At 36.0% G+C, this 26,283-nt stretch overlaps 2 protein-coding genes across 3 annotated transcripts in view; one reads left to right on the top strand and one right to left on the bottom strand.

Moving 5' to 3' along the window:
• Window positions 1-25,992, top strand: part of pole4 (polymerase (DNA-directed), epsilon 4, accessory subunit) — a 349,858-nt gene extending 323,866 nt beyond the window's left edge. For both annotated transcript variants that reach the window (XM_081358568.1, XM_081358567.1), the window contains exons 2-5: window positions 21,041-21,357; window positions 23,534-23,618; window positions 23,712-23,753; window positions 25,726-25,992. In XM_081358568.1, the coding sequence (XP_081214694.1) occupies window positions 21,115-21,357; window positions 23,534-23,618; window positions 23,712-23,753; window positions 25,726-25,739 (384 nt within the window). In that variant the 5' untranslated portion in view covers window positions 21,041-21,114 and the 3' untranslated portion in view covers window positions 25,740-25,992. The remainder of the gene's footprint in view (window positions 1-21,040; window positions 21,358-23,533; window positions 23,619-23,711; window positions 23,754-25,725) is intronic.
• On the bottom strand, window positions 2,624-19,623 carry LOC308686157 (serine/threonine-protein kinase NIM1). Its single transcript, XM_081358566.1, has 4 exons — window positions 19,439-19,623; window positions 16,390-16,680; window positions 12,635-12,903; window positions 2,624-3,423 (listed from the first exon to the last, which is right to left on the bottom strand). Exons 1-4 carry the CDS (start codon window positions 19,458-19,460, stop codon window positions 2,671-2,673), a joined length of 1,335 nt encoding a protein of 444 aa, XP_081214692.1. The 5' UTR covers window positions 19,461-19,623; the 3' UTR covers window positions 2,624-2,670.
• Window positions 25,993-26,283: the final 291 nt, after the last annotated feature.

Here is a 26,283-nt window from a genome sequence, read left to right as displayed (position 1 = left end):
ATCCAGTTGTGCATCCTAATTGTTCTGCTTATAAGTGTGTGAAAAGTTGTTAAATGTAAAGCACTTATTAACATAAGTCAATGAGGCTAAAAGTCTGAGACCTCTTTGAAAGGAGTATGTGACCCTAGATCACATAAGTCACAAGTAGCACGGTGACAATAACCAACAATACATGGGTCAAAATGATCGATTTTTCTTTTATGCCAAAAGTCATTAGGATATTAAGTAAAGATCATGTTCCATGAAGATATTTTGTACATTTCCTACCTTAAATATATAAAACATTTATTTTTGTGAGTGAATGCAGTACAATCGCGAACATAAATGGACAACTTTAAAGGTGATTTTCTCAATGTTTAGATTTTTCTGCACCCTCAGATTCCAGATTTTCAGATAGTTGTATCTCGACCAAATATTGTCCTATCCTAACAGACCATACGTCAATGGAAAGCTCATTTATTCATTTATTATAAATCTCAGTTTCAGAAAATTGATCACATATCAAGGGTCACATATTGTTGTTAAACAAGTGGCATAAAACATGAATTAGAAATAATAATAAAAAACTTACAAAGAATGTGAAACTGAAGCATTTTCACTAGTCTCAGACCTTTGGACCCCATAGATTTTCTCAAATATAATAAAAAAATATATATTCTCATTCTGATTCATTTGAGTAGCCTATATTCCATTATAATGATTCAAGCCAGTTTTTAAACTATTCAATAAAATATGTCATTCGTTTCGGGAATCGAGCTATGCTGCTTGCACTGTGTTATTGATGTGCTAAAAAAACGCTCATAAGAGTCATTCGTTTGAAGAATCAGGCTAATTTTGTTGCGCTGTATATTTTTGATTCACGCCTGGAACACACACAACATGGTCGGCCATCGGGCAGTTTTTGTGCGTCGGCCGACTAAGTTTTCTCATCAGTGTGTTCCGCACCGTCGGCTGAAATTGGTCCTCGTCGGCTTTTTTTCGGCCGATTCGACATGTTGAATCGGTGTCGGGCCGACGGTGAGAGAGAGAACTCTGATTGGCTGTTCAGCTTAGTGAACGAGTCAGTGCACGAGAATAATAGCAAAACAGCGAGCTAAGAAGTCAAAACGGTACAGATAGAAGGCTGTTTTAATGTCATGTTATAATCATCTTACATAAGTGTTCCTTGGCGAATATTTCAATATTAACACGAGCGGAGTGGAATAAAGAAAGTGTTTAGCAGGATTGATCTTCAAAACGGTAAGCACGCACTGCTTTGTTTTTACGGTTTGTGTATCTGCAGCGTCGGTTTCCCTTTTTGAATGACAAATATAGACGAATATATCTGCAGAAATAGCCGTCTCATTCACGCGCAGGCGTAGAACGCGCTTTCAGCTGACAGTCGGACTCAGCAAATTTCTCTCGGTGTGTTCAAGTGCAGCTTTTTACCTCGACGCGAGGCGACAACACATTCGGCTTTCATCAGCGCTAGTTCGTCGGCGTCGGTTGAACACACCGAGAGAAAGTTGCAGAATATATCTGCAGAAATAGACAGAAATAGACGAATATATCTGCAGAAATAGACAGTTGTCTCATTTACACACAGGCGCAGAACGTGCATTCTCAGCGCTAGTTCGTCGGCGTCGGCTTGGTGTGTTCAGCCGACGCCGACGAACTAGCGCTGATGAAAGCCGAATGTGTTCAAGTGCAGCTTTTTACCCCGACGCGAGGCGACAACACATTCGGCTTTCATCAGCGCTAGTTCGACGCCGACGAACTAGCGCTGAGAATGCGCGTTCTGCGCCTGCGTGTAAATGAGACAACTGTCTATTTCTGCAGATATATTCGTCTATATTCGTCATTCAAAAATGGAAACCGACGCTGCCGGCTGCAGATACACACACCGTAAACAAAGCAGTGTGCGTGCTTACCGTTTTGAATATCAATCCAGCTAAACACTTTCTTTATTCCACTCCTCTCGTGTTAATATTAAAATATGCGCCAAGGAACACTCATGATGACATATCATTAGAACAGACCGTTTTGACTTCTTAGCTCGCTGTTTTGCTATTATTCTCGTGCACTGCCTCATTCACTAAGCTGAACAGCCAATCAGAGTTCCCTCTTTCGCCGACGGCCCGACGCCGATTCAACATGTCGAATCGGCCGTTACAAAGCCGACGAGGACCAATTTCAGCCGACGGTGCGGAACACACTGAGAAGATTTAATCAGCCGACGCACGGAAACTGCCCGACGGCCGACCGTCGGCTTGGTGTGTTCCAGGCTTTCGAGTAATTTGTTTCATCAAACAGGCTAGGCCTACACCAATCGCATGTATGTTTTTGATTCACTAAAATTTTTAAGAGTAAATTTGTTTTGGGAATCAATCTGGTCACGCTGCATGTTATTTATCCACTAAAAAGTATTTACTCATAATTGTTTGCAAAACATTGAATCTTTCATGAATCATTAAATCGTCACAGATTTAGCAGCAGGTGAGCACCAAAACACTGATAAAGGGAACCTTATAACTTGGTATATTACGAAAATATTAATAAAAGTAAAAGCTTAATCTTGGGATCAATGCTGCGTCGCTAGGTTTGCGATGAATTTCATACATGTACTTTCTGAAACATGGCATCATGCGTATTACCCACACCTGGACCATTCGAATATGATTTAATTTGTTTTCATAGGACAGTACACACTGCAGAGGCATTGTGCTTAGCAGTTGCGCTGTTGGCCCAGTATTTCTTGGTATCAAAATCCTCTGGGTGCAGGGCGGAATATCCCACCGCCTCCACGGTTCTCCTCTTCTGGATTCGGTGTAGCAGGATACGGTAAGTTCCTGTAATTGGGCTGCGACAGTCAGTGCAGGTGTTATTCTGCAGATGTGTGGCACTGATACCCAGCTCACTCAGGGCTGACTTTACTTCCCGTTCCTCCACGCACAGGCTCTTCACAGGGTCAGCTAGGTAATTAGGCGTTATGCTGAAAGTGGGATAGGGTTTGGGGTATTCGATGCCCTTCATCCAGGAGCATATCATCAGCTGTGACACCGTGGTGCGGTCCACAGGTACGGGTCTCAGCATGCCTTTGATAGCCAGTTGGCAGGGGTCGGGGACGTATGGAGGGATGCTGTATGCCCCCAGCAGGATGCAGCGTTTCAGTCGGCCTAAGTTGTCGGCGTAGAAAGGCATGGTGGCTGTCACCATGAAGTAGAGCAGGACACCCAGCGCCCAGATGTCCACATAACGGCCCACATAGCTTTTGTCTCTGAAGAGCTCAGGTGCCGCGTACGGCGGAGAGCCGCAAAACGTGGTCAGAGTTTCCGGCAACTCACTGACGGTGCTGAAACCGAAGTCGCCCACTTTGATGCAGTAGCATGTGGTGTAAAAAATGTTTTCTGCTTTCAGGTCGCGATGGATAATATTATTTTCATGCTGAAAAATGAAGAAATAAATAGATCAGAGTCACACCAAATTAAAATAAAAAAGTTGATATAAATTAAATGTAATAAATCAAATGAAACTAACAAACTACTAAATTACCACTGACAAAAAATATATTATCTCAACCAATTCACATAATTCACAGTGAATATCGCTGATCACTATTAATTAATAACATTTGTCACAAGGGGTTTCAATCTGTCAGTAGAAATTCAGTTATATTTTTCTGTATACATACAGTTTAATATATAAGTTTAATATACAAGTTGAAAATGTTTTTTTATTCCTGTGATGGCAAAGCTGAATTTTCAGCATCATCATCATTCCAGTCCTCAGTGTCACATGATCCTTCAGAAATCGTTCTAATTTTTACTGAGATCAAGAAACAAGAAACATTTCTTATAATCAGTGTTTAAAACAGTTGTGCTGCTTAATATTTTTGAGGAAACCTTTTTTTGTCTGGATTCTTTGACGAATAGAAATTTCACAAGAGCAGCATTTATTTTAAAAGCATTGTAAATGTCTTAACTGTTGATATAATACATAAAAGCATTTTCAAAATAAATCTTACTGACCCCATACTTTTGAACGGTTGTGTATTTTTAGTTAAATTTCTGTTAAAACAATTATCAATTTAAAAAAAAACTGACCAATAATATTGGAATTAAATATTGAAAATAATTATGAATTTCACCAGAATAACCTAATTTAACTGAATAAATTACCAAATTTCATATTTATAGACACTAGAATGGTCGTTCAAATCAGATTGCAATTATTTAAAAAAGCTAGAGTGTTCTGGGTTGTTGCTAGGGCGTTGCTATGCAGTTTGTTCTAGGTTTACAAGTTCAAGTAAAAATAATTCTTGATAATATTCTGGTCAGGCTATGTCTCTGAATCTATATCTAGGCTATAGGATTTCTAACAAATGTAATTAAAATCATAAGTTGAATTGTTTAGAAAAATAATATAACACCTCCCTTCAACAAACAATTCACAATTTGAGGTAAGAAGATATTTTGAAGAATGTAAGTAAACCAAACAGTTGTGTGGCACCATTTACTTCCTTAGTATTTTTTTTTTTTTTTCTCCATACAATAGAAGTCAATTAGTCTGGCTATCACCAGACCAAGCTCAATCATTTAAGACTGAACATTAGTCTGGGGAGTCTGCTCTGTATTTTCTACTGCACAAGAGACCAACGGGCATAGTTCTCCGGTCAGGGGATCTCTGGATAATCCGTAATTCGTTTGTAATTATAAAACGAAAATACCGTTTTTCTGTTTTTTGTTTCAAAACGAAAAACCAAATAACCGTTTTTGGTGTCAGAATCAAAAAACGAAAAACCAATTAAAAACGGCCCGTTTTTCGTTTTTTGGCGATCATTTTATCGTTATTCCTTTTAGAACAAAGAATGAAGAGAGTCTTTGAACTTCAGTCAATTCGTTTTCCGTTTATAAACCAAAAACGGAATTTCGGCTTGATTTTTCGTTTTTTAGTTCACAGGCAAAAAACGAATAAATGACTTCAAAATTCGTTTTCCACATGTGGCGGCCTGACACGCCCCCTTCCGCCGATTGGTCAAGCAAGTCTGAGCATGTGACGTCATCAGTTGTCGCTCAGGTCTGTTCATCAAAATAATAGTCCTCTACTATGGCTACAGATTCTTAAACTGTACAGGACATGTCCTATTGGGCTTTCTTCTTTTTCACAGAAATCTTTACATCAGAAATATTAATTATTAGTCTGCCACCAGCCTGTTTTATTTAGCTGTGTGTGGTGAAGCTGTGCTTGACAGCGCCGAGCGGGAGAGGCTCACTGACCAATGTTCAGTCAGCAGTCAGAACTTTTCTTTTAGACGCTCCGTTTTACCACGGGATGGTGATTGCAAATACTGCCAATCGGCTGAGGGTGGGTACTGATGATGGTAAAATACATTTTTACTGAAACTGTAATCATAGCCGCGACCCGCATGAATGAGACAGATGATTGACAGGACGATAGCGGAGGCAATTAAAGGCGCAAGATAACTTCTGTTAACAAAAACATAAATAAAAAAGTGTTTAATATAAGTGACATTGTCTTTGTTTTATTGTTTTTGTTGCTTTTAATCAAATAATTGTGAACCACAAACTGAGCCTTCCAAATATATTTTATGTATTTGTTATAATATGGGTATTTTATAATACAGCTTAACCCTAAAACCGTATTCTGGACAAATGTGGGCAAAATAATTTGTATTAATTTTTTAAAAATACTTTCCTTAATCTGAGCGGTACGAGACTTGGCTACTTTTCCTAAGTTTGCCACCTGAACACACACAAAAAAAATTGACTCAATTCAAGAATGTTAAATGGGTGAAAAAAAAAACTCCTTAATCCCGTATTTGGGTCAAAAATGGGCACCCATAGGAATGAATGGGAAAAACTGTAATTCAGAGCTTTTTTTTTTTTTGTCAAAAAAAAAAATCATTAGATCCAACACAATGCATATCATACATACACACAAATGAAGGGGTGATCCTGTACAACAATCTCATTGTGGCAAACACTCACACACACATACACACACACACACAAACACACACAAACACACAGACACACACACAAAGCAAGCATTCAATGAGCCAATAACAGAGCTGTTTTTTTTTTTTTTATAAAAAGTCACTCACACATAAAAACAAAGTATTGAATGAGCCAATGACTGAATTTTAATTTTATTTTCTAAAATCACCTGTGCACACGCACACACAAACACACATGCGCACAAATGCATGAACACATAACTATGATTATTGTTTGTTCTTACCTGTTTATTCTTACCTAACACTTACTTTTTTGAGTTATTATTGTTTATTCTTACCTGTTTGGTACCAATTAGTTTTTTGAGTTATTGAAATTTGATGTTTTTGTGTAAAATAAATGATAAATGATCAACTACTTTGTATTTTCCTTATAGCATCATATTTGATGGGTCATATTTGTCTAAGCATATTTTGGTATCTTTGTACAGTCTCACCTAACAAAGATATATATTATATATATTATTACAATTTTAACTCGTGATAAAGTCAAAAACTTGGTGGTTAAATTCATAATAACAGTTTTTTATAGAGTTATAGAGCCTACATGCAGCCCTTTAGTAGAGCCATCTAGTGGCTATTGATATTATTTATTTATTTATTTATTTTTGTTAATTTTATACCAACAGAAGACACCAGGGGCCTCATGTATCAATCTTGCGCACGCACAAAAACTTTGCGTACGCCAGCTTTCACGCTCACGGTCGTATGTACTAACAGTGAAATTAACGCGAGAATGTGCGTTCCTCCACGCCAATTTCATGTCTGGCGTACGTACATTTCTCATTGTTTTTGTCCGTTGGCGACTCTTACAGGCAATGAAGTGAAGTTGCAAACATTACACAACGAATTGTTCTACAAGTCTAAGCATTGCTATAAATTTGCAATTTATAAAATAATTGACATATATTGTCACATAAGCCTTATGGAAATATTTTCTATCAATTATGCAATTAAGTAAGAACATATAAAAGCATGCAAACTGATACAACCCTTAGTCTATGTCAATGACAGCTTTGGTTTAATGTCCACCTTTATATCAGACCATTTCTTTTTAAGGTCATTTAGGGTGGACGGTGTACAGTTGAGACATGTGTACAGTTGACAATAAGCACAAGTTATGATTTTTTGCTGTGCACGTGCATATTAGTGTCCTCTTTGATCGTGGGAAATTTGAACAACGGACGCATCTCCGATCCAAAGATATCGGGAAAATGACGTTCCTAAGATATGACGTTCACTTCACCATGCACTCTACACAATGAATAGATTATTATCCTTATGTGACTGTTAAACGTAACTGGTATCACCACAAACGTTATTCTGTGCCCTAAAAGCTGCCATATTTCATGGTATTGTATCATGCAAGGTAATTGCAAAATTTAGAGAAATGTGCGAGGTGGCCAGCGGGGGATAGTTGAGACCCATATCTAGTATAGAGTTCCGATAGAGTTCTATTAGGAAACACACTGTTTAGTTGTTCAGTGTTATGATAACAGGTTAAACGTCGTAATTAGCCAGCATAGGACGCAAATGAAAATAGAATTTGATATTTGTGATATTTAAACTGTGTATTATTAATAAATATTGTTACATATCTTGTTCCTGCTTTATACATTTTAACCAGTGCTAATTTAAATAAAATGAATGAATATAAATGGAGGAATAAACAAAAATGTTGCCCAATTGTTATTTTCTTTATTTGTCTTTATTTTTTATATTTACAATGAATGGTTAGTTACCTTTACATCATTAAAAATGGATGTCTCAACTGTACCACAGTTGAGACACCACAGTTCGTTTCTACCTCCGATAGTAGCACCTCCAATTCACTTTCTGTAAAGTTTCGTTTCTTGCCGCCATTTTCTTACTGCTTTCTTTTGCCAAAGTGGACTCATTACCATATTTAAATTAATTAAATTAAGGGAGGAGACAGGGTGGGGCATTGTGCTCGTGCATGTGCGCTCAATTTTACGTTAACTGGGATGTACGAAGAGAATATGCGTGGGATCCTTCGTACGCAGAGATTCATACATCTGGGTTTTTTTGTGCGTACGCACATTTACAGCTTTGTCCGTACGCAATGTTTTAGTATGAATTCAACGCAAGTCTTTGTACATGAGGCCCCAGGTGTCACTAAAGTAATTTATTCTTTCCAGTTTTGTACCAATACATTTTTTTAAAAAAAATTTTTTATGTTTTTTGTTTAAAATATAGAATAAATGGTCTACTACTTATTTGTCATATTTGGTCATATTTGGTCATATCTGTCTAAGCATATTTTGCATTTTTGTATTGTCTCACCAAACACAGATATATATATATATTTTAAATTACAGTTCTAACTTGTGATAAAGTCAAAAACTTACATTTATTATAACAGTTTTATAGAGTTCAGCCTATATGCAGCCATTGAGTACTAAAGCCATATTTACTATTGAAATAATTGAGATTATTGCTTTTTTTGTAAATTTTATACCAACATAAGACACCAGATGTCACAAAAGTCACCTCATTTTTTAAAGTTTTAGCTATCTGAATTTAATGAAATGAAGTTTTTTACTGAAGTTAAAAAAATATTAAATATAACATAAAAATAAGCATATTTTAAATAAAAAATATGGTATTATTAATTTAAATAAATTCAAAAATACCTCACAAATAAAATAAAAAAACACCATAAATTGATAGTTTTTATTTTATCGAAGATAGTGATATATCATTTATTTAAAAAAATTTGTTGGATCACACCTGAGACCCCCGTGCCCACATTTGTCCACAATTACAGGATTAAGGGCTGTAAAGTGAATACGGTTTGAGGGTTAAATAAAAACAAGCACACGTAATATGTATGCCTATAGGCAAAACACCACAGTTTCTTGGTTTTGTTTGTGTGAACTTTTATCCCCAAACATATTTCTTCATGGGCTCCACGCCAGGGGTCACGCTCAGCACCCCTATACTTCCCATGGTACTAACTGTAATTAACAGTATGCTGACCCAGTTTATATGTAAAATCTTTGGTATATGTAATCTATATGTAATATCTAAAAACACTTTACAGTGTGACGGAAATAAACTTTTCTTAAAGCGTCTTGTATATCCACCACAGATTTATTGACACCCTTCTATCTGTGTTGTATACTGTAATAGACAATTGTCCTGCAGAATGATGAGGTTTTTTGTAAGAAAAACATTGCGAGCAAATCTCGAATTGTTGTTTGAAATATAAATAAACAACGTAAGAGATTTAGGCTTTTCTGACCCTGCATTTAGATGTACATTACACACTGTCTAATGCAGCTCAAAGGAGGCACTGTGAATTTGCATAGCAATTTCATCCTAAGAGGCTATTAAATGTGAAGTGACAACATGAAACACTACTTTCAATATATGAAAAAAAAAACACCAGTAGTTGGTGGCAAGTCAGCCTGATAATGATTGAATACCAATTTACTCATTTAGGCTAACAATAAGCAGATTACATAATTATACCAAAAAAAAAAAAAAAAAAAATATATATATATATATATATATATATATATATGGATCACTTACTGGTGGAACCCAAACGGAAGTCCAGTTCTGGCTGTATAATCAAATAATAAAAATGAGAAACAATGCATGCCATCAAGAACATTTATTGATTCCACAGGAACTTGATCAAGTTTCCCCCATTTTTACTAATAACTACTTTGTGTTAATAAGGCAAAGTAAGGCAAACTATTAAGCATGAACTCGAACAGGATCAATTAAGATTTTCAAAGCATTTTGGAACTCTTCTTGGTGGAAATTGACAGCACGTTCAAAAAGAGATAATGCATCATGCTGCAGTAGCATTATGGGGTGCAAATTGTGCGTCAACCAATGGGAGGCAACATCTACACAGTGCCCTAAATGCCACTCCGAAGAGTACAACATCACTGAGGCTGCGGGTCTCTCCAGTGCCCTGGACGCAACTAAAAATATTGTTTAATTTTCAATTCAGTGTTTCAATGAGTTTCAACTTTGGGGAGAATCCATTTCAGTCACCAGAGGACCAGGATGGTGTGGAGAGGCAGTTTTCTATGCAGTGTCCTGACATTTCATCTCTTTTTGAACGTGCTGTCAATTTCCACCAAGAAGAGTTCCAAAATGCTTTGAAAATCTTAATTGATCCTGTTCGAGTTCATGCTTAATAGTTTGCCTTACTGTCCTCTGAATTAACACAAAGTAGTTATTAGTAAAAATGGGGGAAACTTGATCAAGTTCCTGTGGAATCAATAAATGTTCTTGATGGCATGCATTGTTTCTCGTTTTTATTGTTTGATTATACAGCCAGGACTGGACTTCCGTTTGGGTTCCACCAGTAAGTGATCCTGCCATATATATATATCTTTTTTTATTTATTTTTTGCCACCAACTACTGGTGTTTTTTTTTTTTTTTTCATATATTGAAAGTAGTGTTTCATGTTGTCACTTCACATTTAATAGCCTCTTAGGATGAAATTGCTATGCAAATTCACAGTGCCTCCTTTGAGCTGCATTAGACAGTGTGTAATGTACATCTAAATGCAGGGTCAGAAAAGCCTAAAACCTCTTACGTTGTTTATTTATATTTCAAACAACAATTCGAGATTTGCTCGCAATGTTTTTCTTACAAAAAACCTCATCATTCTGCAGGACAATTGTCTATTACAGTATACAACACAGATAGAAGGGTGTCAATAAATCTGTGGTGGATATACAAGACGCTTTAAGAAAAGTTTATTTCCGTCACACTGTAAAGTGTTTTTAGATATTACATATAGATTACATATACCAAAGATTTTACATATAAACTGGGTCAGCATACTGTTAATTACAGTTAGTACCATGGGAAGTATAGGGGTGCTGAGCGTGACCCCTGGCGTGGAGCCCATGAAGAAATATGTTTGGGGATAAAAGTTCACACAAACAAAACCAAGAAACTGTGGTGTTTTGCCTATAGGCATACATATTACGTGTGCTTGTTTTTATTTATGCTGTATTATAAAATACCCATATTATAACAAATACATAAAATATATTTGGAAGGCTCAGTTTGTGGTTCACAATTATTTGATTAAAAACAACAAAAACAATAAAACAAAGACAATGTCACTTATATTTAAACACTTTTTTATTTATGTTTTTGTTAACAGAAGTGATCTTGTGCCTTTAATTGCCTCCGCTATCGTCCTGTCAATCATCTGTCTCATTCATGCGGGTCGCGGCTATGATTACAGTTTCAGTAAAAATGTATTTCACCATCATCAGTACCCACCCTCAGCCGATTGGCATTACAGTATTTGCAATCACCATCCCGTGGCAAAACGGAGCGTCTAAAAGAAAAGTTCTGACTGCTGACTGAACATTGGTCAGTGAGCCTCTCCCGCTCGGCGCTGTCAAGCACAGCTTCACCACACACAGCTAAATAAAACAGGCTGGTGGCAGACTAATAATTAATATTTCTGATGTAAAGATTTCTGTGAAACAGAAGAAAGCCCAATAGGACATGCCCTGTACAGTTTAAGAATCTGTAGCCATAGTAGAGGACTATTATTTTGATGAATAGACCTGAGCGACAACTGATGACGTCACATGATCAGACTTGCTTGACCAATCGGCAGAAGGGGGCGTGTCAGGCCGCCACATGTGGAAAACGAATTTTGAAGTCATTTATTCGTTTTTTGCCTGTGAACTAAAAAACGAAAAATCAAGCCGAAATTCCGTTTTTGGTTTATAAACGAAAAACGAATTGACTGAAGTTCAAAGACTCTCTTCATTCTTTGTTCTAAAAGGAATAACGATAAAATGATCGCCAAAAAACGAAAAACGGGCCGTTTTTAATTGGTTTTTCGTTTTTTGATTCTGACACCAAAAACGGTTATTTGGTTTTTCGTTTTGAAACAAAAAACAGAAAAACGGTATTTTCGTTTTATAATTACAAACGAATTACGGATTATCCAGAGATCCCCTGACCTTCTCTGTACGCAATTGGATAGTCCTTCAACCAATCAGACCAACGATCCGGGTGACTTATCCAGAGCGGCGCGAAAACTCCAGGCAGGAAAATGTGTCAACAAACGTGTTGGTTTGGAGCATTGATCAGCGGTTTGCAGAAGCAGCAATGGCACCGAGCGATTTTTGCAGGTTGTGCAAAAAAAAACATGAAAGTGAGTGGTATTTACACCCACTCAAGTGATTTGTTTTCTAAACTAAAGAAGCCATTGAGCATCGTCGAGAGGTTGAAAGGAATTGGATTGACGGTCGGGCGAGAGATGTCATTGTGTTAAACCCGCCAATAGCGCGCCAGGTGGATAAGCCAGTTTGTGATTGGTCCCCGGCAGATCAGAAGTTAATGGGTGCCATCAATTTTTTTGGTTACCCATATTCTTCAAAATATCTTCTTTTGTGTTCAGCAAAAGAAAGAAATTCATACAGGTTTGAACAAACTTGAGGGAGAGTAAATGATGACAGAATTTTCTTCTTTTTTTCTTTGATGAACTATCCCTTTAAGATTAGGGTGTTGATAAAATTCCTAACACTAAGTATGAGCAATATAAATAGTGAGTCTTGCTGTTGTCAGGTCAGATGAGGACACAGTCCTGCTGCTCTCACCATGTATTTGATGGCTGAGACGATCTGGGCAAATATGAGCTTGCTTTCCAGGTCTGACAGGCGCCCTCTGGTGGAGATCCGTGAGAACAGGTCTCCTCCACTGCCATACTCCATAGCGATGTACAAATGCTTACTGGTCTCAAGCACCTCGTACAGACGCACAATGTTTGGATGGCTGAGTTTTTCCATACAGATGATCTCTGAGGCAAATACGTTCTGTGACTTCTTGTCGAGACGCGCCTTGTTAAGAATCTTGACTGCAACACGCTCTGTGTGTGTGTGAGAGAGATTTGTGTTAAATCAAAGTGAGTTATATTTTGGAAAATCCATGTTATACAAACTTAGTGGGGGTGCAAGTAAAATATTCAAGTGACCTTGTTATCTTAACCCTATAAAGCCTCTACTGTATCATATTTAATGCACGAATTTCTAAGGCCTCTAAATTCAAAACTTACTCTGAAAAACCTGGTTTAGACAATCTACTGTACTACAGTACATGCCTTCTGTCGTCTGATTGATATTTTATACTTTTTTATGAAGTAAAATACCTTTTAGTATAATTCTAAAACACACTTCAGGTCGTGACACATGCTTTTTTTGCTGTGAAATCTGTAATGATTTTTATAAAGTAAACATAACAATAACTTTTATATTGTTACTTATAGATGAACACTTACTGGACTGAAGCAATCTAGGTTTATTTTATTTTTATTTATTTTTTAGAAAAAATCATGGTAAAAAGCAGGGTAGGCGATTTGTTATGCTGGCTGAAAATCTCTTCACATCCTGATAGCAATCACTAAGTTAAGTGGTCTAAATGTATTTATATGTATATTTTATGTGGAAGGCTTTGGACCATAAAGCGTTCGTCCAATCATTGCACTCGGTCCGAACCTGCCTACCTGCCTATCAACGTATGCATTTCCATACCATAAAATTTCCGCACCTGCTCGCGCAGACATCTCAACGTCATCAGTGTGTTTCATGCTATGCAGAGTTACTGTAGACAGACGTCAGTCACAGAGCGGCGCAACCGAAACTGATCCAAAACAAAGAGCTTATGCTGTGTTTACGGCATAACTACTGTAATTTGTAGGTTTATTTTATTGTATTTTTTTTTTTTTTTAAATCATGTTAAAAAGCAGGGTAGGCGATTTGTTATGCTGGCTGAAAGTCTCTTCACATCCTGATAGCAATCACTAAGTGAAGTTAACATCTCACGTCATCAATGTGTTTCTTGCTATGCAGAGTTAGACAGACGTCAGTCACAGAGCGGCACAACCGAAACTGATCCAAAACAACGAGCTTATGCTGTGTTTACGCCATAACTACTGTAATTTGTAAGAGATAAAAACCTTTGACGTTATATTAAGAGCGGTTTGTGACTCGACTTCGATTCGACTTATGCATTTCAATGGCAACACTATCAACGTCGAATGAATCTGCATTAGTCAGGTGGTGTAGCTCGGTGCACTTTAAGTTGTTGTTCATTATTATTGTAATGTTATGCGCTTTAAGACCTTGGGTAGTTTAATCTCTCGTCTCATGACGCTTTGACTCTGCCTGTGTGTGTTCATGTATTTCGAAGGAGGCGTAGCTTTGGAGATGCTCTGAAGGGAGGGTGGGATCTCATGCTTTCAAAGCTAACTAGCTGCTCTGAAAATTGCCTACCTGTCACATTCACGTTAGTTTGGACTCGTTATGTTTTGTCATCACCGGCCTACGTCACTCATTTGTTGTCACGGACACTAATCACGTTCAGCTGTGCACTCATCAGTCACCATCATTAACACCTGTATATATGTTCAGTTCTGTTTCAGTCCAGTGTCCGGTATTCTCTATGTTTAGAGAATAAACCTTTTGAATTGTACATGTCTTCCTCATCTGTCTGCCAGCAACCACCTGTGACACTACCCTACCTTTAAAATGTATCAAATATAACCTCCTGCAGTTTATGAGCACCATATTTGACTATATCATAATAAATAAGCCATAAAAGCTTATGAATATATGGAGAAAAATATATATATTTTGTCATTATATATATATATGTTTCAATATCAAACTATACCATAAAAAAGTTTTTTTTTTTTTGTTTTTTTTTTCTATTATTTAATATATCAGGCTTAAAATCTTATTAAAGATTTTTTTTTTTTTTTTACATATGTGGCAAAATTCTTGAGAGGCCTCCCTGCTGTGTTGTTTTTCAAGAGGCATCTCACCAATCCTCTCAAAAATATTAAAGAGATTCACAGAGGGGGTGCTGTAAATCTGATGAGATTACATGAGCGGATCAACTCGTGGTCACTGACATGAACAGACCCTGTTAAACTGTGCTGCCTTTTCTTCAATACTGTTATGTACATTAGAGTGCAACAGATTCTCGCCAAAGAAAACTTGGTTCTGTTCATTGGTTGTAATTGGATTTTGAGAAGTGGGCGTTGCACTAAAAAAGAGGCAGATTAATGCAAGCTTTGGTTTAAACAGACTCAATGATTGGAGAAGTCGGGAAAACGTCACCAGAGAGAGTTTAAAAATGACGAGGTCAAAAAGAAAAACATATGCCAATGAATCATTCACAATAAGATCAATAACATATTTAGAAAATAGATAGGGTGAATTGACCAGCACAGTCTCATGGCAATTTGTAACTATTTTGTTTTGGCAAATTAGTGGCTAATTCTTATAAATTTGTACAATCTCATTCTTAAATTTTTGCTTAATCTGCTTCATGCTTACTTTTATTCTAAAAATCACATGTTTTTGTATGAATCAAATCACACAAATTCATACGGAATCGGTACATCATAAAATAGTTATGTTTTCTCATGAGATCAAGTTGTTTGTCAGGAGTTTTCATTTCATGCTGACTTTAAATGACTAGTTTGAAATATTTTATATTGTAAGAAATGTAAAAAAAAAAAAAAAAAAAAAAAAAAACATAAATAACCTGACTTGCGCATGCGGTGGCCCCATAAAGCATTTGGACATTTAAAATATCCGTAAAAATTAGAGATGCACAATATAAGTATCGGTATAATATAATTTATATATAATTAAATTATTCACACTTAAAATTAATCCTTTGAAAATATATACTTATAAATGAAATAAAAAAACAAAGTTTTAGCAGATCTCAAAATTGATATCTTATTTTTCATACTGTAAATTATAATGTTGTGATGCCTAAATTCACTTGTAGCATATAAATCATTAATTATTTATATTAACTGTTAATAATTTATTAGGACATAATAATTATAGCAATAAATAAATTAAGTAATCGGTATCAGACAAAACTTTAGGAAAGATAGTTTAAGTAAAACTTTTCACAATTTCATATAATTGGTTAGCCTGAGAACAGGTAACTTGTTTCTATTTGATTGATAATATTTCCATTCAGACAATGTGGCATAAGTCCTCAGGGACTGAAATTTAGATATGATAATGAGTGTTTAATTTCTGACATGCGCTGTTATTGTTTGACCAATCACAACAGACTGGGCCATCTGACAAATCAGATAAGAGTAGGGGTCGCAGAACGGAGGGGTTCAGAGATACTGAATCCTTCGAATCATTTCAGACAATGTGAGAAAACAGGGGAGGTGCAATGTATATTATGAGAAAAGTTATGAGTTTTTTACTTTGGATGCTACTGTAGGAGACCTCCAAAACAAAACTATTAACCTTTCAAATAGCATAATAGGGGCACTTTAAGTAATGAACACACTGAAATCGATCACTGATTGTCTCACCTTTAGTCAAAGCATGAACAGCCAGTTTGACCTGGGAGAAATTTCCTGTCCCTATTTCCCCTCTGAGTTCATAGAAAGCAATCCTGCGGCCCAGCATAATGTCATCAATGATCCGGTCATTGTGGGACATGTCATAGAGGACCCTCTCGAAGGCTGTCTGCTTCTCTCGTTGCTCAGGTGTTAGTAACGGAACCTTGCGTTTTTCTGGTTCTGGCTGTGCAGGTTGGGCCGCTGGCTCATTCTTTCCTTTTTTCCCATGTCGCTTCACCAAGACATTTAGTATTTTGGTACCTTTAATGGGACAAGAAGATTCAGGATCATTGAAAATGGCAGCAAAGTCAAATTACTCAAATTAATAATAAAAAAGGGTGAATAAAAACTAATTTATGGACCATCTGTGGTATAGGATATGAAGAGTGTTTTAAGGTCACTCAATGACTTTACACTGAAAAAGGTAACATCTAAATCAACTGGTTTTATTAAAGTCAAAACTACTATTTATCACAGAATGGTCACATCTGGTTGAAGCAGAGAGAAATAAAAATGGCAGGATTTAAACACAGCAGTCTTCTCTTTATTGAACAGAGCAAAATACTCACTGGAACAGAACAACCAAACATAATAAGACAAGAATGGACCAAGAACTGAACAAGAAACGAGGCTTAACAGAACAAACCAATCAATGAAAGAACAACAGGTATGCCTGACAAAACCCAGCCTACACAGAAATAAACAGACTATCCATAACAAGAATCAACTTAAATTCTTAAAGAGATTCACAGAATCAACTTAAAAATTCAAAACTAATTTATATGAGTTAAACCAGGTAAAAATAGCTCTTAAGGGTAACAATTACAGGTTTTTACATTATACAACTTATTTAGAGTTGCAGGAGCCTTCCTTTTAATGTAGTAACTGTTTAAAAATAATTATTATTAGATAATTAGATATTAGATACATAATTAGATCAAGTATACGTATTTAAATCAAGATATAATGTCATGAGAAATAAAAATCAATTGTCTCCTAAAGTTTGTAAAAGTCTTGAAATGTAAAAGCAATGGCCGTGACAGTCTCCACAGACTGAGACACTTCCTCTTGATGACCTTCCATGTTGGAAGAAAGGTTTACAGAGGCTTAACCTTACAAAGTGAACAGGGATCATGACACTGATGTAGGAAATCTGCTCATAATAGTCTACTAGACAATCGAACATCGAGGCCAATACAACATAGTAATTTTTATGCCATACAACTCTTATTATAGCTGCAAAGTCTCATTATATATCCTTTAAAAAAATTATTATCGCTATTATCTTTGAGACATACAAGTGATAAGTGACCAAGAAAGTGATTGACATCTTCATCCTTCATTCAAAAATGATTACAAATGTGTTAAAAGATTTTGAAAGCATATTGTGTAGTTGTGCTTGTCAATTGTCAATTGTTTTATTTGTGATAATGCAATGAAACATGGCAATAATATAATACATTTTGGCCAGGCTTTCCTCATATAAAAAAAAAAAAAAAAAAAAAAAAAAAAATTATATATATATATATATATATATATATATATATATATATATATATATATATATATATATATATATATATTAAAACTACTAACTACTAAAAAACTAACTATTTTCCTCCTATTTTGATGGTTTAAGGGGTCATTGTAGGGTCATTTAAAACAAATATCCCCACCTGACATCTCTTTTGGTCACTACGAGAGGTTAAAGTTTAAAAATGACTGAAATTAAACTATAGAACAGCATAACCCTATACTGTATACATACTTATTCAATAGAGACCTAAACTTAAAATGAGACGTGCATGACACCAGCATATTGAAATTACATGTTGAACACCCTTTTGAAATATCACAAAGTTTAAATGTTATTTCTGAAGAGAAATTGTTCTGATCACGAATTTAACTTGACATATTCAGTCGCCTCTCTCTAGATGCTCTTGTATAATCCTAATCCATGACTGCATGTTCTTTCTATTTTAGTTCAAATGTCCAGTGTGTCAGCTCTGGAGGCAAGATCAGCCTCGTACGTCTGAATAGGAAAGTCTTTAAGTAGGGTGGATTAGGAGTCTTTTTAAGACCATGCATCACAGGTTGCAGACTCGACATGCTTCTAAAAATACATGGAATATCCACTGAACTACTTTCAACATCAGTAATACCAAAACTACAGGAAGAAAACAAACAGTTGGGACTTAATTGAATGACACTACTTTTCATGGTTAATTTTAATGTGATTTTAATGTGTCCCTGTTACAATGTAATTATACATTTAAGTGATATTAATGAACTACATGTACTCAGCGTAGCATTAGGGTTTGGTTTAGGTTGGTTTGGTTTGGTTGCATGTAATTGTGCCTAATTTGTAGTTATTACTATACAAGTACCATGTGTACCAAGGACACATTGAAATAAAGTGTTACCCTTTTCATTAATGGCTTTTGCAGTTTTTAATATAATGTTATTACATTGTTATAACAAAATAAAAATCAGTGTTATAAATTTAATTTAAACAAAACTACAACATTTTTTCTTCTTGGCCACCAAATAATATTAGGCTGCATCTTAATGTTTATTATTGGACTCACTGTACTGTAAGACCCTTCATCGTCTTTAACAAACCAATGTCTGCAGATCAAAACAGTGTTTAGTGTTGAAATTAAAGATTTTATACTTAACAACATGTTACAACATTACATATCAAGCACATGCACTGTATGCAAATAACAGAGGATCACATTGTCTTGTAAGAAACAAAAACTTGCAGTATCTTTTTTTCAGTTGTGATATTGTTCATAATCCATGCAACCTGTCCTGACATGTGTACTACTGCACATAAAACATGTCTAACGTGGCAGAGAATAATTAAAACAGTGTAGCCCTATAAGATTTAAATGCCTTTCAAAAGAACATTTAAAAATGGTCTATATGATTCAGTGAATAAGATCTTATATTTGCACTCCCTTACTGTTTGATTGAAAACTCTCCATACTCTATTCCATGAAGAAATAAACTTTACCTGGTAGCTGTGGATCCTTCATGCTGGTGTCTGTATGAATGAATGTAGAGAACAGCTCTATAACATCTCACTCCACCGTCTTTAATCCTCCACCGATCACCAGTGCTCAATCCAATTAGAAGAATGTAATAATCCAAACGGCAACACACCTCAATGAAGCTGTGCAAATGCTGCATGCAAATATCCTACTCATACAAAAAGTAATAATTGTGATGGTAACAGATGGTAATAAAAACACATACCTGATATAGGGAAGACCAGTAAATATAAAATAAAATAAAAATAAAAAAAATATTCCAATATTATCATATAAAAGTATGGTTGGGGAGAAAGTCATATGCATTGTATTATATGCTGAATTACACTTTACTAATAACAATTTTTGTTGGCCAAAACAATGGTCTTATTTATTTTATGTATGTAACCTACTTGTAATATATATATATATATATATATATATATATATATATATATATATATATATATATATATATATATATATATATATATATATATTACTGTTTAATTTTAGCTGAAAACCCCATAGACTGAAGAGACTGTTTAATGGCAGCTTCCCATTTTGTGACAATTTATACTCCATAAAGGTATCTTATTTCCTTGGTAATAATGGTGGAAAAGTTTTACTTAAGAATGGAGGCTGTGGTTTTTGAAAATATTTTATCAATGAAATTATTATTATTATTTTATTATTTATACATAAATTCCTTAAACTTTTTTATTGGTCATATGGGAAAACAAATTATTTTTGTATACCCCAAGAGAATGCATATAAGGGGATCAAACTGACCCATTATTATTAAGGAAAGTGGACAAATAAACATGTTTGATTAAAATATCTGTGTATTATTTTAATTATTTCATTATATGACACTTTTTTTATTTTTTATTTTTATAATATCATTAATACTTTGACCCCCTATGCATTTCAGTAGGTCTTTTGGGTTAGGCGAGATGTGTCTATGCACACACTGACTTTCAAAAATAAACCCACTGTACCAAACGAAACATTCACTGGCCTATCTTCCATTTACCATGGTACTGAATAGTTACCATGTATTAATCAAATACAAAATAATTCAAAGAATACCACAGTATTCTTTCATGGTACCATGGTAGCCAACTATATGATGACAAAGCAATTAACATTAATTCTGACGTACAATGAGGCATGAGATTAAATGTATGAAATGATTGTATAGCCTATTTTTAAAACATTTAATTTAAGTATTTAACCAATTATTTAATGAGATATTTCAGTTTTATTTAGAAAGTTCCTCACCAAATCCCAATTTTTCCCTATTTTTTCTTCTACGCACATCAGCTGAGGTATGAATGGATGTAGAGGAGTTTACAAAATGTTCTGTACTTCCTCAGTTGTTTCATGACTAATCACTCTTCATGAACTGAGGAAATAACATGTCATCTGTGATTAATTAAAAATCAACCTTCCTTAAAATAAAGTGCAATGCCGCTCGGTAATGGACTTTAACTGACCTTTACCGAATGGAATTAGTTGACCCTCTTAAATGACGTTGCGCTGTGACGTCTGTTCCGCCGTCCGCCTCGAGGTTGTGTTTACAGGCAGATTTGGCGGGAGAAGATTCGACTATCCGCTTTCGGTTTACAGCGCGTTCTATTAAGAGCCGCGTGCGTCAATGGCGGCGACTGTGTCAGCAGCTCCCGTGGAGTCGGATTTGGACCGCAGCGGAGCTGAAGACGAGCCCCGGGGCACCGAACCGGAGGAGGACGGAGGGAATGGGCAAACTGGGCCCACCGCGGGCGCGCAGCAGAACCGCCTCGCCAAGTTACCGCTGTCCCGCATCAAAACACTGATGAAAGCAGATCCGGATGTGAGTCTGGCGAGTCAAGAGTCCGTGTTCATTATAGCTAAAGCCACGGTGAGACACATACACACACACAGACACTGTCTGTGTGACAGCTATCTTCAGCCAGACAGTCTTTATTTCTGTATGTCTGTCTGTCTGTCTGTCTATATTGCATTCTCTCTCTGTCTACAGAGTTCAACTGTAAGAATGTATTTTCTGCCAGTCCAGTCGGGCCAGTATGTCATGTTTTTATTGGCCCTGCCAACATTTTCACTGGCCTTCGTTCTGTTACATGCTTGTGTCTACAGTACTGGCCACAAGTTTGAAAACATTACTATTTTTAATGCTTTTGAAAAGTCTCTTACGCTCATCAAGCCTGCATTTATTTGATCAAAAATACAGAAAAAGTAATATTGTGAAATATTATTGCAATAACATAGTTTATAAAGAGAATATAACATAATTGCTTTAAAATATAATATATTTCTGTGATGAAAAGCTGAATTTTCATCAGCCATTTCTCCAGTCTTCAGTGTCATATGATCCTTCAGAAATCATTCTAATATGTTGATTTGATTCTCAATGTTGGAAACAGTCGTGTTGCTTAACTTGCTAAATATATTTTTGGAACCTGTGATACTTTGATGAATAAAAAGTTAAAAAGAACAGCAACACTTTTTATCAAGTTTAACACATCCTTGATGCAGTTCATCCTGCGTGCTGGTACGCCAACCATAGACTGTAAAAAATAGACGCCAACATTACCCTGAATACCATAGCTATCGATACACCACAAAGACTTGCTGTCCTCGTCTCAGAAGAGCCAGCGAGACGTCCTCTTCAGAACTCTGATATGTCTCCCATTATGTTGTGTGGATTGCAATAGGCCTATTTTATGAACGGTTGTGATTTTGTTCTGCTAATTCAACCTTCACACTCTGCTCTTACTGATGGAATGTAAAATCAGTGAAGATTGGCCGCCAGGCCGTGCATATATAGGCCATATATATATATATATATGTGTGTGTGTGTATACAGTAGTCAACATTTGAAGTGGATCAAAACCTTTCATCAAAGTTATACATGAATTTTGAACAATACCTGTTCTTGTCTTAGGACAACTTTGATTAACTTTTTTGTGTGTATATATATATATAGATATAGATATATAGATGTATATATTAGATATAGATATATACACATGTACATACACACACACACACATACGGGGGTTGGACAATGAAACCGAAACACTTATATATTTATTTAAACAATTTTTTTCGTATGTAACCCAAAACGCTAGAAATTAAGCGGCCATAATACAACTCCATAAATTCATAAACGCTTTACCGATTGGTTTGTAGTTTTTACTTTCTTATTTATACATTGACAATCACAAGTCATTTTTGTAATTTCAGTGAAACCATTTGTATGTTAGCCAGCTTGATAATATGATGAAAATATAGAATACATCACAGAAAACCAAACAGTTAAGTCTTCAAGGCATTAAACTGGTTGTACAAGATCAGTGAATGTAAGATTTTTCTATTTGTCTCTCTCCCTCTCTGCTTGACTTGTCATTTAAATTTTAGATCTATCTATCAATTTATCTGTCAATTTCATATCTATCTGCCCAGTGCACACTATACAATGTTTTTGCCAGGGTTTTCTTGTCTGTAGTTTGCAGATTGTGTGTAAAATTTTATTCGTAAGACACAAAATATAGTAAGACGGTCTCAGATCACATTTAAGCATTGTCCCATGAGCAAATGTAATATAACTAAATACTAATAACTAAGCACTAATGCCGCTCGGACAATCAGTTCGAACTGCTTTATAAAGTGTGGCGGTTTATGCTCAGTGAAAGCCCATTACTGTAATTGCCTTACATGGCAGAATTGTTAAAGATGAAGTTCTCGAGTCAAAAAAATGTTCACAGTCCTGCTGTGTGACGGTTCCTATGACATAGCAGCTGATAAAATGTATGAAAGAGGAGAGATGATCTGTTAAAAATATTTTACTAGTTCATCTATGGGCCTGTCATTATAACATTACATTCACGAATACAATGCTTGTCTGTCTTGATATTCTGAATTCAAACTAGGGTAGATTCTTTGATATGTTGTAAATCCGTTGCTTGAATTCGAAGGGCCCAGGACAACTTTTATGGATGTCTCCCGCCTATACACTTGGTTGAGTAAAGGCATATATCAAATCTGAGTTGACAAAATTGTTTTTCTGCCTGCAGGAGCTTTTTGTTGAAATGATTGCAAAGGACGCTCTTGTTTATGCCCAACAGGGAAAGAGAAAAACTCTTCAACGCAAAGACTTGGGTAAGTTAAAACGTTAAATTTTAAAATTGAATTTTTAACTATAAACATCAGTGGTATTGATGAAGTAATGGTTGGTGCTTTTTCTCTTGGCAGATAATGCTATTGAAGCAATAGATGAATTTGCGTTTTTGGAAGGTAAGGGAGACATAATTTAATGTTATTTCCTGCTGGCAATGGTTTAAAGGAGTGAGGGAGAGTTTTATGGATCATTCTGATTGCCTATATTTCTTTCCTCCCTTTAAACCTCATTTTCCAAGAACGGCAGAACTAAAACCAAACAATCTTGGTGCCTTGGTGTCAGATTATATGTGACTGCGCAGACCTTTGAGGAGGCCTATATATATATACATATACACACTCACATATATACACAGTCGACTCGCCTATGTTCCTCGACCGTTTTCAGTATCCCTCCACCACCCCGACTCCTCACTCTTGGCTGGTTTCCTATCACAGCCAGGAATACGGGGGGAGTACTCTGTGTTCGGGCCAAAATACTGAGCTCGCAGCCCTCTCCTTGGACAGCATGCCAAATATGCATACTCTTTACTCTACATGATTATTTGTAAGTGTGAACTTGTGAAATGCAGTCTGTCCTAAATCGCAATTTTGTCCTTAATCATTAGTTACAATAGGGGCTTTCGTACCGGAGGAAGGTTTCCATAGTTCATGGGGGGGTTTCATATATGTGTGCAATAACATTCCGATGTCCAATCAATTTAAATAATGGGTTTAATTTGTCATTAAATGAGAGCTACTAATACTGTTAGTGCCGAGAATTTTCATGATCAAGTGGTAGAACTTTTGCCAAGCGTGTCAGAGGTTCTGTGTTCTAATCCGCACTCGTACAGTGTTTTTTTTTTTTTTTTTTTTTTCTCATCAAACGCGAATATGTTCATCTGTGGTTGTATATTAAACAGGGATACATTTGTGTGCAGTTTGTTTTGAGATTTCACCGGAACAAATAGAGTCTCTTCAACGGCGTTAAGCGAATGATTAAAGCGCGCGTCCGTGTGAAGACTGTGCGCGAGCCACTAGAGAACACTGTATCCATACCACTACTGATAGCAGCGGCAACGAGCACTCAGCTGCTAGATTTAAAAATACATCACATTTCAGTGCTAGAACGCCTCTTATTTAACAAACGAAATGAATGCTCTGCTAGTTAACTAGAGATGTTTTATTTTTGTATTAGGTAGGCCTACATCCGTGCCGTGATATGTTTTAAAAAGTGGTGGGGACAATATCGACCCTGGCAAGAAGTGGTGGGGACATGTCCCACCCGCAAATTATGCTATGCATATAACTATTGGTGGAAGTACCTGCTTTTTGGCGTGTTCGCACCGCAGGAACTGGGAACGATTTTAGTTATAGTAACGCCTTTTAGGGGGACTAAATTAGGTCCTACCTCAGAGTAGGGTCTATTCCAGCACAATAGAAACTACCAGTGATGGAAGTGTACGTTAATTGGTCGAACACATGCCATACGAAACACCGGCACCTGCCATTTTTAAAAAGCAGTGTAAACACAGTTTACAATACATACTCCACGAACATGGAAGACAGCAATAAGACATAACATACAGAAAGCTAATATTAACGTCATTTGTATGTCTGCAGCGTTGGGATCTTTTCTCAGCCTCTATGTACTGTAGCACTGCAAGTTGGAGATTTCTCTTAGCCCTCCTATTAGCTCTTTCATTACTTTCGCATTACTTGTATGTCTACATTCCATCTCCATCTTCACTGAACCCACAGCATACAACAAAACGCAGCTCCGATCGCAGCATTCTCCATCCTCCAGTTGTTGAATGCTGCAAGACATTGCTGTTGGTTGGCTTACGTCATTTCAGAGTTCCTACTGGCGGTGCGATTGCAACCTGGAAAATGGCCCTAGGGGAAAATTTTGTTCTTGGAGGACCTCTCAGGTGGCTAGTTCCTAGAACTAAGCCCCAAATGATAAACAGTTACTTACAGAGTCACTTGGGTCAATGATGCAAACTTACTAAGGTTCGGAACAAAAAGTGCAATGGAACAAAAGACCTGTGGAGAGAAATTGAATTTAAACTTTAAACTCAACTCTATTTTCTGTATCACTCTTGTGTAGGTACCCTGGACTGACTGAAAAGGTGCATCCATATGAATATAAAGACTGTCAACAAGTTCTGAAGGGTCCCTCTCAGATTTGTGAAATCAAAAGAGAGGCAAACTGGCTGAAAATGTTTTTTGTTATTATTGTGATGTTGGTATGCTTGGGCAGTTTGAAAATATTGTATAGTTGTCAAAGTTGTAAAATGCCAATTGTATTTTTCTCTTTTCTCCAATTCTTATAACCATGTATAGTGTTTAAATAAAGTGAAGCTCTTTTATCTGTTCCGGGTGTTGTGTTTTTCTTGTGCAAGTGGGATAAAATGATTTGTGTGAATTTATGCTTTTTTTTTTTTTTTTTTTGCTTCTTGTATTGCTAGACTTTGGATTATCAGCAGAAAGTCTGGTCTGCAGATTATTCTGGCCATGAATGATTCTGCTCACTAAAATCAGAAGAGGCCGTTTTTGTTTTTATATGTCATAAATCTGAAATGTATTGTATTACAGTGACTAGAAATGGAAAAACTCAAAATTATGGCATCTCTATGAATAATTGTATAAAAAGTACATGAGAAAT

This window comes from Scardinius erythrophthalmus (assembly GCF_964197995.2).
Source record: "Scardinius erythrophthalmus genome assembly, chromosome: 25".
In the NCBI taxonomy this organism is placed as follows: Eukaryota; Metazoa; Chordata; class Actinopteri; order Cypriniformes; family Leuciscidae; genus Scardinius; species Scardinius erythrophthalmus.
This window is presented reverse-complemented; position numbering and strand designations above follow the sequence as displayed.